The 14,170-nt window shown below is 39.1% G+C and overlaps 1 protein-coding gene across 3 annotated transcripts in view; it reads right to left on the bottom strand.

Moving 5' to 3' along the window:
• The window catches only part of pibf1 (progesterone immunomodulatory binding factor 1), a 38,111-nt gene that overhangs the window by 6,791 nt on the left and 17,150 nt on the right, over positions 1-14,170 (bottom strand). For all 3 annotated transcript variants that reach the window (XM_083521991.1, XM_083521990.1, XM_083521989.1), the window contains exons 11-14: positions 9,207-9,372; positions 8,122-8,272; positions 5,609-5,699; positions 5,401-5,503 (exon numbers count right to left, since the gene is read on the bottom strand). In XM_083521991.1, the coding sequence (XP_083378117.1) occupies positions 5,401-5,503; positions 5,609-5,699; positions 8,122-8,272; positions 9,207-9,372 (511 nt within the window). The remainder of the gene's footprint in view (positions 1-5,400; positions 5,504-5,608; positions 5,700-8,121; positions 8,273-9,206; positions 9,373-14,170) is intronic.

Here is a 14,170-nt window from a genome sequence, read left to right as displayed (position 1 = left end):
ACATTCTGGAAAAGTAAGTGTTATTAAAATTACCAGTTTTAATAACACAGATACATTTGCAACTAATAAGGTTAAGTGACAACATATCAGTAAGATGATTGTGTTTCTTAGAGAAGAAATCTCTGTGCACAAAAGGCAATGGTGAAAATCGACATCGGATGCCAGTGATCTTCGGTTCCTCAGGCAGCTCTGCATTTAAAACAGTGATGATTCTGTAATGGAAATCACTGCATGGGCTTATTAACACCTCCAAATATCATTGTCTGTGAACACAGTTTCCCATATCATCCACAAATACAGGTTAAATCTCTATCATGCAAAAATGTAGTCATGCGTGAACATTATGCAGAAACGTTGCCATCCTCTCTGAGCCAAAGCTCATTCAAAATAAACCAAGGCAAACTGAAAAACTTTACTTTGGTCAGACGATTTAATATTAAAAAAAGATTTTGGGAAAAAAATGTCCTTCGTACTAAAGAGGATAGGGATCATCAGTGCTCAGTTCAAAAAGCTGCATCTGTTTTTCAGGGGAGTCCTTCTATATTTAAGCAAGACAATACTGCATACTGCATCTATTACAATACCATGACTTCGTAGTAGAATCCTGGTGCTGAACTGACCTGCCTGCAGTGTAGACATTTCACCATTTGAAAAAATTTGGCACATCATGAAATGGAAATACAACAAAGAAGACCCAAGTGTTGAGCAGCTACAATCCTGTATCATCAAATATATGGGACCAGATTCCTCTCCCAAAACTTCAGCAACTGATCTCCTAAATTCTCCTAAACATGGCCCTGTCCTGACTTTTTTGAGACATGTTGCAGCCATCAAATTAAAAAAGACTGAAAACGGTATGTATTTTCAGTTTAAAAATGTTATATGTTTTTTGTTTTATTGTGAATAAAATATGGATTTAGGAGATTTTCAAATCTTCACATTCTGTTTTTACTTTTTTGGAACTGTGGTTGTATTAACCAACTGAATAACAGAGATTGTCAATAGCAGGCCACAGCTGAAAGGGCCATTTAAAACATGCTAATCAAAAAAGAGACGCCACAAGATTTTGCAACAGGGAAAGACACAAGAGCGATCACCTGGGAGAAAAACGTGAGGTGTGCGAAAAGTGCAACACGTCGCTGGAGCCAGGGAAAATATTGTGCATGTCTGAAGTACGTCTTGGCTTTAGGCATGCCAGTCCTCATGTGTCAAGTCTGAGAAGATGAACAGGCAGCAAATAGTCTTTTACTGGCAGCCATTAAAGGAGAAATTAGCTATTCGTCCCTGCGAGCTATTCCGTGATATATCTTAGTGTGTACGTCCGAGCGGGTGGGTGACTGACATCTCGCTGTCAAGGAAGTCCGAATAAATGCATGCTATGTTTATGCATGTTGGATAAAGAATGAAGTCTGATGCAGAAATCCGGTCTTAAAGCAGGGAACAGAGTGAACTTTGAGTATCATGCACCGCTGTAGGACAGAGAGCAAGACAAGTGCAGACTTGTGTCAATACCTGGTCCAAGTTTGACTCTGGGCGACTCCTCAACAGGGCACGAAGCCACGAGGAAGAATGAATGTCAGTGATACCGTGGATCAAAGCGCTTCAGATTCCTTGACAAGTATCAGCGATGGAGTTTCTTTACTGCTTATGGGAACTAATCGAGGGCTCGAAGCTCCAAAGGGCTCTCTAACTCTGTCTCTCTCTCTGTGCATTTGTTCTGAATTTCTGCCACAAACACAGATCTCGATCCTTATCTTCTTCAATAAAACTCCTTATCATGGGACTATTCCCTGTGTGTGTGTGTGTGTGTGTGTGTGTGTGTGTGTGTGTGTGTGTGTGTGTGTGTGTGTGTGTGTCAGTCAATCAGTTTCACATTTCAGTGTTTACACTACTGTACACATTGTAACGTGCTCTCAAGTCTAAGTCCAAGGGGGAAAGAAGAAGCAAGGAAGATATGAAAAATGTAAGACAGGTTAAAACAGAGTGAGAATAGGGACAGAGGAATCAAGTAGGCATGAGAAAGAATGAAGAAAGAAAGAAAGAAAGAAAGAAAGAAAGAAAGAAAGAAAGAAAGAAAGAAAGAAAGAAAGAAAGAAAGAAAGAAAGAAAGAAAGAAAGAAAGAAAGAAAAGAAAGGTGTGTTTTATACTTATCACATGTAGTTTACAGAAAAGTGAAATTATTTCTCACAAATCATGAGTCATGTGAGGAAACTGAAGTCAGAACACAGGCCATGATACAGCCGCCCAAAAGCACTGAGTGTTAAGGGCCTTACTCACGGGCCCTTAAAGTGGCAGCTTGGTAATATCCCGAAACTTAAACCCCAGATTAGAGCTGCACAATTTTGAAGAAAGAAAAAAGTAATATCCCGATTATTGTGGTCAATATTGCAATATAATAAACGGCTTCATGACTCCACTTGATTGGTTATAAAGGATTAGTGATCATGCTGAAATATGTATTAGTAAAATTATACAGGTTTTCAAATTGAATCTTTTACATAATTAATTAACATTTGCATTGATGTAAATAAAATTTCTCCAAGGTTCAGATCAAATAAATAAAAACATAAATAAATGTATGTGTGTGTTTGGGGGGTGGGTTTCATGTACACGGTTCCAAAAGGCAAGAAACGAAAGGAAAGCCGCAGGCAAAAGTAAATGAAAAATAAAAGAAAGCTCTGTCTGTTGTCGTCTTTTTCTTTCAACCCGGAACCAGATCTGTTACAGGTTTGTCATATTGCCACGTGATGTAGTAACTTTAATTTAGCAAATCTTGCAACAGTTCATCTTTCATCTCTCTGCTCAGTGTTTTTGATCTTAAATCTAAAATATGGCCATATAACAGAGGTAAAGTTTTTTAGCTACCAGTTCAGTGTCGATCTGCTCTTCATCCATCTTCACCTGATCTCTGCACTGCACACCGAAAGTCACATGACCACTGCCTTAACCACTGCAGCAAGTGTGTGTGTACTTTATGAACATTCAATTACACATTTATTCTCCATTGGCTGTTGGAATAACCTTTACACTTCTGGGAAGATGTTCCACTAGATTTTGTGGAAAATTGCGTTCATTCAGCCACATGGTCGCTATTAAAGTCAGGTACTGGTGTAGGTGAGGTGAGAAGGCCTGGGGAGCAGTCAGCGTTCATATTCAACCCAAAGGAGTTCAATAGGGTTGGCACGCTATAGCAGGAGATCTTCCACTACAACCCATGAAAAGCAAATCTTCATGGAGCTGACTTTGTGCATAGGGACCTTGTCATGCTGAAACAGGTTTGGGTCTCATCATTCATGTAAAGGAAAATTTCATTCTACCACATCCAAAGATGTCCTATACAATTGTGTGTCCAACGTTTGGGGAATAAACACATCTGGCTGCGAAAGCCAGGTGTCCTGAAACTTTCCACATAATGTCCACGTCAGTCAATAAATGCGTTTGAAACCCAGCGCACGGACGCGAAAAGCTCGCTGGAAAAATACTCAAACTGCAACATCTGTGACTCATTCCCAAGTTTCACGAGCCTCTGTGAACTCTGGGGAGTTTCTACATGAATTTAGCAAGCGGAGGCGTCTGCGCTGTGTGTCCATGTGCCGCTCCGGGACAACGGTGGAACCGAAAGAGAAGCCATTGTGACTGAAAGTGAAATCCGTAATGAGTCGGATAGTTGGAAATTTGCTGAACGAAATGTGACAAGTTAAAAAAAAATCAATAAAAGTTGTGAATTAAATCGCAACGTGCCTCACTGCGCCTCGACAATCCGGGCCTGCTAAACATTGGCAATGTGCCGTTTCTTTTGTATAACAAGTCTACATTTGTTTTGAAGGATTAAGAATGCTGGATGTCAGTGAAAAGGGATGATGTGTAAATATTAGGACATTCTTTGGCACTCTGGATCAGAAACATGATTCTGCTACTCGCGAGTGACCGAAGGAAGGAATGAACAACTCTTCAGGTTAAACCTGCAGTGATGAATGTGACAGAACAACAACCCTCTTCCTGAGCTTTGGGATCAACGAGTCATCCCATGCCTTCCTGCCCCACCCATCCCAGAGAGAAAGAAATAGTGCTATGAATGTACTGTCACGGTATTACTCTCTCTCTCTTGTCAATCACAGCAACAGTAGCCAATCGTGAAGATCTGTGAGCTTGTGCATGCAGAATAGGGCAAATAGCACCTTCCTCTAAGACATCTGGCCAAATTAGAGAAAGATTTAGGTTATTTGGAAAACTCAAAGAGATTAAGAGAATACTGTAGATTTGTGTGTTTATAAAGACTCTCTTGTGCTCAGAATACTTATTTACAATTCACCATTTCTCTTAATCCTACTCTCCAGGTATCACTCAAAAGAGAATGGGTTTCAGGGTCTTTTTTTGTTAGGGTTTTCAGGTTCTCCTCCCGGCTTGTCAATATGTTCTAAGCATAATTATTTGCTGTGTCACAACCAGCAGTGCACCGGAAGGCGTTTTCACTCTTTGTTCTAACTGTCTTAAGACGCTGCATGAGAAGTTGAGGACAAGTATTCTCATGGCTGACATTTTAGACAGTTGTTTGAAGCACACAATTCTAATTCCTGTCTTTGGATGTGATCGCATAAAATTGTCCCTTCATTTAAACTAAAAGATCCAAACCTGTGGTTCTTCCTCAAACTGGTACCACCAAGTTAAAGGCACACAATTGTATAGGATGTCTCAAGATTTGGTGGTAATAAATTCTTCCTTAACTTGAACTAGGAGACCCAAATCTGTTCCAGCATGAAAATGTGCACAAAGCCAGCTCCATCAGGATGTGCTTTCCATGGGTTGGAGTGGAAGATCTCCAGCTATAGAGCTCCAAACCTATTGAACACCTTCAGGATGAATATGAGTCCTCCTCACCTCACCTACATCAGTACCTGACTTTACTAACACCCTTATGGCTGAATGAAATTTCCACAAGCACACTCTAAAATCTAGTGCAACATTTTCCCAGAAAAGTGGGGGTTATTATAATAACGTTATAATGGGGAATAAGTGTGGAATGGGATGTTCAAAAAGAAGGACATACCAATCTTATGCTCAGGTGTGCATAAGCAGTGGCCGTGCTATTAAAGTGTATTAAGGCTCTGAAACTCTCAGAAATCTGGATTTCTTCTAATGCTGTTTTAAATTAGCCGACACTGCTCCAGATTTGTTTTTTTTGGAAAACTGTAAGAAAATAAACCAAAAACTGTTGCCTGTATTAAGCACACTGAAAATAAATCACTCCTAAGGAAACAAAGAAAAAGAAAAATGACATGCTTGTATTTGTGGCTGGGTGTAAAGATGAATCTAGGGTTTTTGGAGCTTATGTTTTCATCTCTGTACAATGACGCATGACTAAGAGTATAAGTGTTGAATGGGTTTTGACAGTGCGATACCTCTTCGCAGAGCTGTCCTGTGTGGGCGGAGCTTCTCTCCAGGTCTCTTCGAAGTTGAGTATTTTGCTTCTCTAACTGCAGGACCCTTCTTGCTAGATGAACACTGCACATACATACACACACACACACAAGTAACATCTTCAAGCATCCTTCACCTTTAACATAGGGTTGAAGCTCTGGTAAGACACTTGACCTTCTCCACTCTCACCTCTGTTTCAGCCTCCTTTTGGCCGTGGTTGGCACGTTCGCTCCATATCCATATGAAAACAGCACCCTCTCGGCTTCGTCCTCGTTTTCCACTATAAAACACGCAGAACACGTGAAAGTCTTGATGCGGTTGGACATGTCTCAGACCACCCACCTTCAAGAGCAAAGGCGAGAGGCTAAGTACGCTGATAAACTATTATCTCTCCTGCTCAGAACGTACAGAAGTTTTCGAAACAAAGCAGCGCCAAAGTGATTTAATGAACTCGGCAATAAATGGTGTTGAAAGCCAAACGATATGCAACAGACAGAAATAATTACAAAAAAAATAGTTAAGAGTACTGCAGTGTTTTTTTTTCCCCCCTAACATAATCAGTCACGTCTGTAATGTACAGGTTATTAGCTCCAAACGCTGAGGGCATGTCCACACTAATACTTTTATTGTTTGAAAATGCATATTTCTTTTCTCTCGGTTTTGGCCTTCTGTCCACACTGAGACATTCTAGCTTTTTAAAAACGCTCTTCAAAGGGGATAAAGTTTTTTCACAGTGCAGTGTGGAGATAATACAAATGGCGGACAGTACAGGGTCAATCAAAAGCAGGAAAAAGTGTGCATCATCTACGGCATAGGAGCATTTTATATTAAACGCAACAAAGAAAACTGTACCTGCAAGTTATGCAAAGCGGAGCTTGTGTGGGATGGAAGTAGCACAGTGATGCACGAGTACGTGAAAAGAAAACACAGTGGCGTCACGGACGAAGGCGAAACTTCAGCATGATAAGCAAAAACTGTATAATCCTCATCCCTGTGAAAATGGTGTAGTTTACTGAAGTGCTATTGTGTAAACTGTAACTTCGGGACAGTCGCACTGGATCTGTTCTGTCGTCACTCGCGAGCACCAGGTTGTACAATCAGCTCGCTCTCGACATCGCGATGGATTTAATTCAAACGGTGCGAACAAACACTAAATCTAAAAGCAGCAAATAACAGCAGCAGTAAACGATTAAATTTTTAGTTACTGTTGTGGTTTTCAGCGGATAATTATGCATTTGTACACCAATGCATTTTTTCCCTTTTTTTTTTTTAACAAGTCTGTTAGTTTGCTGCATTTTTCCGTTTCATTCTCGTTTTTTTATAGCATGTGTCTACTACAGTAACTTATGTTTTTAAACGTGATTTACTGCGGCTTTACTGCGTTCAAACGGTTGCTTTTGATGTTTGAATATTGAATTTGTGCATATATCATTTAATTATTATTCATTGTAGATGCTTATCTTCCTAAATGAACTAAATGTCTGTGTATTTATTATTTTTTTTGTCAAAATAATATTATATTTTAGATAGATTTTTTGAAAGCATACTTGTTAACTTGTAATCTGCAAAATACAAATATTGATGTACACTAATTGCTTTACCCTGCATACTTTACATACGTGTTTTATTTGTTTTATTAAAGAAAGAAACAACTCAGAATGGGGGAATTTGTTCAAAGGAGAAATCCCCCATGCAATCCTCAACAAGCAGCTGTAAACTATAAGCTTTAAAATGTCTAATTTTGTTATTTTTAAGTACACTTTTATTCATGAATAGGGTTTTTATCCAATTAATCCAATAAATAAATAAATAAAATCGTCTAACTAATCGATTATCAAAATAATTGTTAGTTGCAGCCATTATATATATATATTTATATATATAGCCAATTCATGTTACTCGATCATTCAAACAGTTATGCTGTTTCCAGACCTGCTGTTCTTTTTTCTATTCAAAGCAGTAGTAATTAATCTAACTGCTGCCCATTGAGATTTAAATCGTAACACAGGACTGGTTATGAAACAAGCCATGCATCGGTTCTGCTTTAAATGATACTCCTATTATTCACTTTTCAAATACATAATTAAATGCTTCCCTTTATACAGTGTGAAAACTTCCTCTTAACAGCACATAGCTGCTTTGTTCAAACAGACAAGAACAAACTGTCACCTTCTTTATCAGACCATGTTTGACGGAAAGCTCTGATCTTTCTGCCGCTCGGAAACACTGGGAAAGCTCGGGGTTTTCTCACAAGCAGCTCTAATGAATTGCTTACAGGAAAACACCTCAAAACCCCGATAATACCCAAGTATATACGGATGGTACTGTATTTTTGTTCTTTCTAATCATCTACGTGATCGTGATGGCGAGGGTATTACCCATGGTGTTGGTAAGAGATATTTGGTAGCAGATCTGTTAAGCGTGCGAGAGCTGGAAAGACTAAAGCACTAAAGCGCCGCTGCATTTCTCTCTTTCGATTTCTTCCTCTCTCTCAGATCTGAATACTTGATTCTGTTGACACCACTATCAGCATAGAATCAAACAGCATTCTGGGTAATACAGAAAACTGGTAAATAATGTTAAAGCATTTAAACCTTTAAAAATGCATCTCAATAATTCATTACAAAAATCAGTCGTTTAAGTTTAAAGGACCGGAAAAAAAGTGACGTGAATCTTATGATAAAGCTGTAAATTCATCTCACTTTCTGCCGCCTGCATGGTGATGTCATCCAGCTCCTTCTCCAGCTTCTCGTAGGTCTCAAGCCTCACCTGCTGCTCGGCATTCTGGGATTGCAGCTCTGTGATGCGTTTCTCTGATGTAGACTGTAGTGTGTAGAATTCTTTGGTTAACACCTGAAAGAGAAAGAGAGAGAGAGAGAGTGTGAGAGAGAGAGAGAAAGAGAGAGAGAGAGAGAGAGAGAGAGAGAGAGAGAGAGAGAGAGAGAGAGACACACACACACACACAGAGCTTTTATCAGCTATTAATAAACAAACACAAAGGCATCCATGATTTCCACCCCTGTGTAATAGTCTTAAAGGCTGTAGTTAATCTTAAGTAGATAGGAGATGGAGGGACACCAGATCTTGACATAACACAAGTTGCTTTCTCACAACTTCATTTTATCCGGAAAAAATCTTACGACTTGAGATCGGGACTGATGTTTCATACACTCTGGCATCTATACCGTTGCAATCATACGTGTAATAACTGCCCGCTGTGAAGACGAACTTCAATTCTGCAATAAATGCTTACAGGACTGTACTGTACAGCAGGCATTCTCAAACCTCTCACAGCCAGAGTCCTTCTACAGTAAACCAACAAGAAGTAAAAAAAAAAAAAAAAAAAAAAAGACGAAAAAGAAAGAAGGAAAGACAGATGAACAAAAAGAATCAAAAGACTTGAACAAACAAATGGGGTAAAAAAATAAATAAATAAATAAAATAAAAAAATAAAAAAAAAAAGAAAGAAAGTAAGAAAGAAAAAAGAAAGAAACAAAAGTACATGAACAAAAATGAAAAAGAGAAAACCAAAGGAAAGAAATTAAGAGTAAACAAAAAGAGAAAACAAAGAAAGAAACAGGCTGACAAGAAAACCAAACTAAACAATCAGTGCCCTACAGTAAGGAGGAGTTTTTTTCATGCCTTGCACTTGCATTGTGTGACTCGAAAACAAAAACAGACAAACTGTTTTTACTTGTAGTTGGGATACAAAAGCAAACAAACACAACAACACTAAAAAATGCCAAGCTGAGGACAAGCCGGCGTAAGGTGACGAGAAGACACCTGCCTCCAGTTTCTTCTGCTGTTTCTCACACTCGATCTGGCACAGGCTGAGGTTCCTGGCCGTCTCGTCCTGCACAATCTGAGCACGCTCACATTCGAAAGCCTTCAGCTTCATCTGGTTCTGCAGCTCTGATGTGCGTCTGTCGGTGTTCAGCTGCAGCTCCCTGAATCTGTGCAAAAACAAACACAATTTTTCATTTGCTGTTATTTATCCATGTAATACACACCGGCAGATCTGTTTACACGACTTTAAAGGCACTATTTATGTTGTTTTCTCTCCCTGGACAGCACAAACCTTTTTACCCCATACATCCAATAAACACTGTCCACTCAATGTACCTATACATACATCACATCCCATCCACCGCATACACTCATTACACCCATACACCCAATACATCATCCATCCATCACCTTTCACACCCAATACACCCATACTTTTAATATATCCCATACATCCAATACCCCAATCACACCCATCCACTCAACACACCCCAAAACATCAAACAAATACACTCTTTACATCCAATACACCCATCCATCCATCAACTAAACACACCCATACATCAACTCAACACACCCACACCTAATACACCAATCACACCTATCCACTCAATACAACCCTATACATCCACCCAATACATCCCCTACACCTAAACACAAATCCACCAACTACACCTATACATCCAATAGACCACAAACACCCATTACACACATACACCCATATATCAATCAACTCAACACACCTAATACACCCATTCATCCATCAACTCAACACACCCATACATATAATACACCAATCACATCTATCCACTCAATACAACCCTATACATCCACCCAATACATCCCCTACACACAAATCCACCAACTACACCTATACATCCAATAGACCACAAACACAAACCTATTACACACATACATCAATCAACTCAACACACCCAAAACACCCATACTTTTAATATATCCCATACATCCAATACCCCAATTACACCCATCCACTTAATACACCCGAATACATCCACCACACATATACATCCAAACACCTACAGTATAACACCCATACATCCATTTCACCAATCCACCAATTACAACCATACATACATCAACTCAACACACCCAATACAGCCATACATCCAATACACCAATCACACTCACACCCAGCCAATCAATACACCTCAATAGATCCAATACACTAACTACACCTATACATCCAATACACCCCAAACACCCATTACACTATTCCATATAATACACCTATTACACCCATACAGCCATCAGCACAACACACCCAATACACCCATCCACTCAATACACCGCAATACATCCACCAATACATCCAATACACTTACTACACCTATACACCCATCCACCCACTACACCTATACGTCCAATACACCCCAAACAGCCATTACACCCATCCATCTATTACACTAATCCACCCAATACAAATATTTCACCTATATAGCCATCAACACAACACAAACAATATATCCATCCACCCAATACACCCAAACCTCCATCTATCAGATCAACACACACAATCCACCCAATTACACCCATCCACTAAATAGACCCATTACACACATAGACACACGGTGTTAGAAAGACATAGGCAGCGGCTCATGTGCTTGATATGTGGAAGCCAAAATATTCATTATGGCGCAATCAAAGACTTCAGTAACAATAGCAATAATAGCTTTTTTTCTGTTGAATCTCATGGATCGAGGGGAAACGTTCATACTTCATGCAAATATTTTCATAGCCTGCTAGTTCATGGCACAGGTGGCACACGGGTATATCTGTTCGCACTTTTTTGAGAGTGTCGTTTCCATTTTCTTCCTCTCTCACACATTCACCCACTCAGACACCTGACACACACTGGAGCGATGGCAGGTTTTTTCTGTGCCAAAAAAATAAATAAATACTGCATATCTCGATATTTCAGATAAATCCTAGCATGTCCATACAGGCGCTTAAACTTGGCAGGTCACATTTGACCTTTACTTTTTTTTTTTTCTCTCACCATTGGCAGTTACGATGATTCTAGTGTAATGGGAAATTAATAATTATTTTCTTAACACCGTATTGATGCAACATCCAGCCAGGACCTGGATTTCTAGTACAAACAAACCCTACAAAAATAAAAACAAATTGACCAATCAGAATCCCTTCAAGCATTTACGCTCCAAAGATGCTTTTTTTTTTTACACTTAAGTAAACATCACATGACTTTCAAAATCTCAGAACTGCTGTACTGTTTGTCATGACAAGACTTTTATCACTTAGGATCTGTTGTTTTTTTTAGTGAGGGGTGTGTGCACTGCATGAGCGATTGCAGAATTCACTTGCACACTGCAACGTCTTTCAGCTGAAGAGCCCAAGCGAAGCACATCTGATCCCCAAGTCACTCATTCTCACGAAAAACACACATAAGTTGTCCGTCATGTAAAACTGTCGAAACAAAGAGGCGGACTCTTTGTTTCGACAGTTTTACATGATGGTGGCGGCTTCTTCTGCACCATTTCGCCGGAGACATTTTGAGGAGCAAGGAGTGTCTTCTTATGAGTCATGTCATATTGGATTTGAGCTTACAAGTTCCACAAGCGTTTTGACATTTTGACAAATTGTTAATCACAATAGCAACATGACGTTTTGTCGTCTTTGTCACGCGGAAAAAAGATGGATGACAAAACCGGGTTCAGGGATCGTCTGCTAAACGCTCCCACTTGTTATTGCTGCGACGATACACAGACGAATGAGAAAAATCAAGCTGCTGACCCTCTAAACAAACCTTCATTTCTGAAATAATCTATTGTGGATCGGCAAACAGAGGTTCGTGAGGTGTGTTGAGGTGTTATGTGCTCAGGATTAGCGAGGATCGCATTTTTATTGTATACTTTTATGAATGAGCTCCGATCGAGGTGGTGAATTACAAAACGAGTAATTTTGGTTCCAGATGCACAAGTTCTGCACATTTCTAGAGTTGCGATCTGATTGGCTCCTCACACCAAAACAGTTTATTAGGAAAAGGTTGAAATAAAAAAAAAAACTTTGGCGTAAATCTGTGTTTTTTAGGGACATTATCCTAATAGGGAGGTGGTAACTCAGTGACTAAGATATTAAAGAGCTGATTTTAAATCTGAGCACCATCAAGCTGCCACTGTTGGGTCCTTCCAAACGCTGCAAATGTGAGTTTTGTGTAACCATACATCCTAGAATAAGAAACCAACAACTATAATACTGTAGTGAGTGGATTTGAGGTAAAAATGCTTTCAGAATCAGTGTTTTAGACACAGTAAGAGAAATCAGCTAGTTTGATCATTCAGAATGAATCGGATTTAAGCTTCTTAGTGCCTTTAGCCCAATCTTAATAAGAATAAACTAAGGAACAAGGCATGTAACTGATCACTTAAAGTACAAAAGTAATATTTTTTTCGTCATGCCTACTAGTATTACATAAATGGCTTCAGGCTGCAATTGCCATAAACAGTTTTCACACACAACAACAAAGATGGTATTAATATGTTTTTACCCAGATGAGGACGTGTTCAGTTTTGATTTTGGTTCCTCTCAAGGTTTCTTCATCATATCGTCTCAGGGAGTATTTCCTTGCCACTGTCACCACTGGCTCGCTCATTAGAGATCATGTAAAAGGATTTCATCATGACATTAAAATTTAAATATGTAACTATAACTTTTTATTTTGTAAATAATCTTTGTGACAAAGTCCTCTGTTAAAAGCGCGATCCAAATTAACTTGGATTGAACTGTAGGTTATTTATGCTATTCTTTCCTCTATTCCATTAGAAACCTGTGTTCTGTGTCCTTTCAAAGAAGTAATTACTTGTGCAATAATCTCATGTTGCACTAATCCATCATATTCTTTTATACATAAACACTACTTTATGGATTAGAACTGTAGCGTAATCTTTAAATTACTAGGTATCTGTAACAACTATATGTAATGCCACCTTACGTACACATCAGTGATCTGAAGCGTTGAGTAGCACTTAGATCATTTTTTACAAATACAGAATGCAGCTCTGCTTGTTTCGACTTGGAGATGTTTTCACTTTTTGTCTGAGATGGCATGAAGAGATGTTATCATCTGAAATTTTTTTTGATCATGCTAATTTTAGAAAGAGAAAAAAAAAAATAGAGGGATTTCAGAGCATTCTGTTTCCTGATACCGAATGTCATCGATCAGCGTCCCGGGGCATGTTTTTCCTCATCGTTGCCTCTTACTTGTTCGTTACCAAACCTGAAATATAAACGTGCACTGTTAATGTGCTGTATAATAATAAAACGAAACTGCATTAAACATTTGTGTAATGCAAATTAGGATTAGAAATAAAGCAAGACCTGTTGCATATATAAATCTGATGAAAGCTGTTAACAAGTGTGACATTTATTTAAACTGATCATGCGATCCAGACGTGGCTCAGGAGACCACACGGCCGTATTTACTGCAGGCGAGAGAATTAAAAACCAAAATCGGATCTTCCCTTACCTCGGATCACCAATAGCACAGTCTTTTGATTGCACAATCTACAAACTGCCATCAGCATTAATCTGATCTCAGCTTTGTTTAATAAATACCTCATACCCTTATCTGGCATTAGATGGCCTTTGCCACAGTCACCACAATATATTTTCAGACAAAAAAAATAAATAAATAAATAAAAAGGAAACTACAAAATGTGACAAACAGTAAGAAACAGTTTTATGACTCCTGCTCATTATGGCATATATCCAGTCAATCCTGTGGTCTCTTAGTAACGTGGTATGAATGTCGTTGGTTCTAGAGGGCTGAGTTAGAAACTTTATTGAGAGAGGAAGGCTGGCGGTAACGCAAATGAGCAACACAGCCGTGGTGAGGAGAAAATGCATCTCAGAACCCACAAGCAGAACCCGGAGATGAATCGAGACTACAATGGATCACTGTGAGCTGAATTTTCCACCTGACAT

This window comes from Silurus aristotelis, assembly GCF_946808225.1.
Source record: "Silurus aristotelis genome assembly, chromosome: 20".
Classification (NCBI taxonomy): domain Eukaryota; kingdom Metazoa; phylum Chordata; class Actinopteri; order Siluriformes; family Siluridae; genus Silurus; species Silurus aristotelis.
Note: the sequence above shows the minus strand (reverse complement) of the source record. Positions and strands in the feature narration are given on the sequence as shown.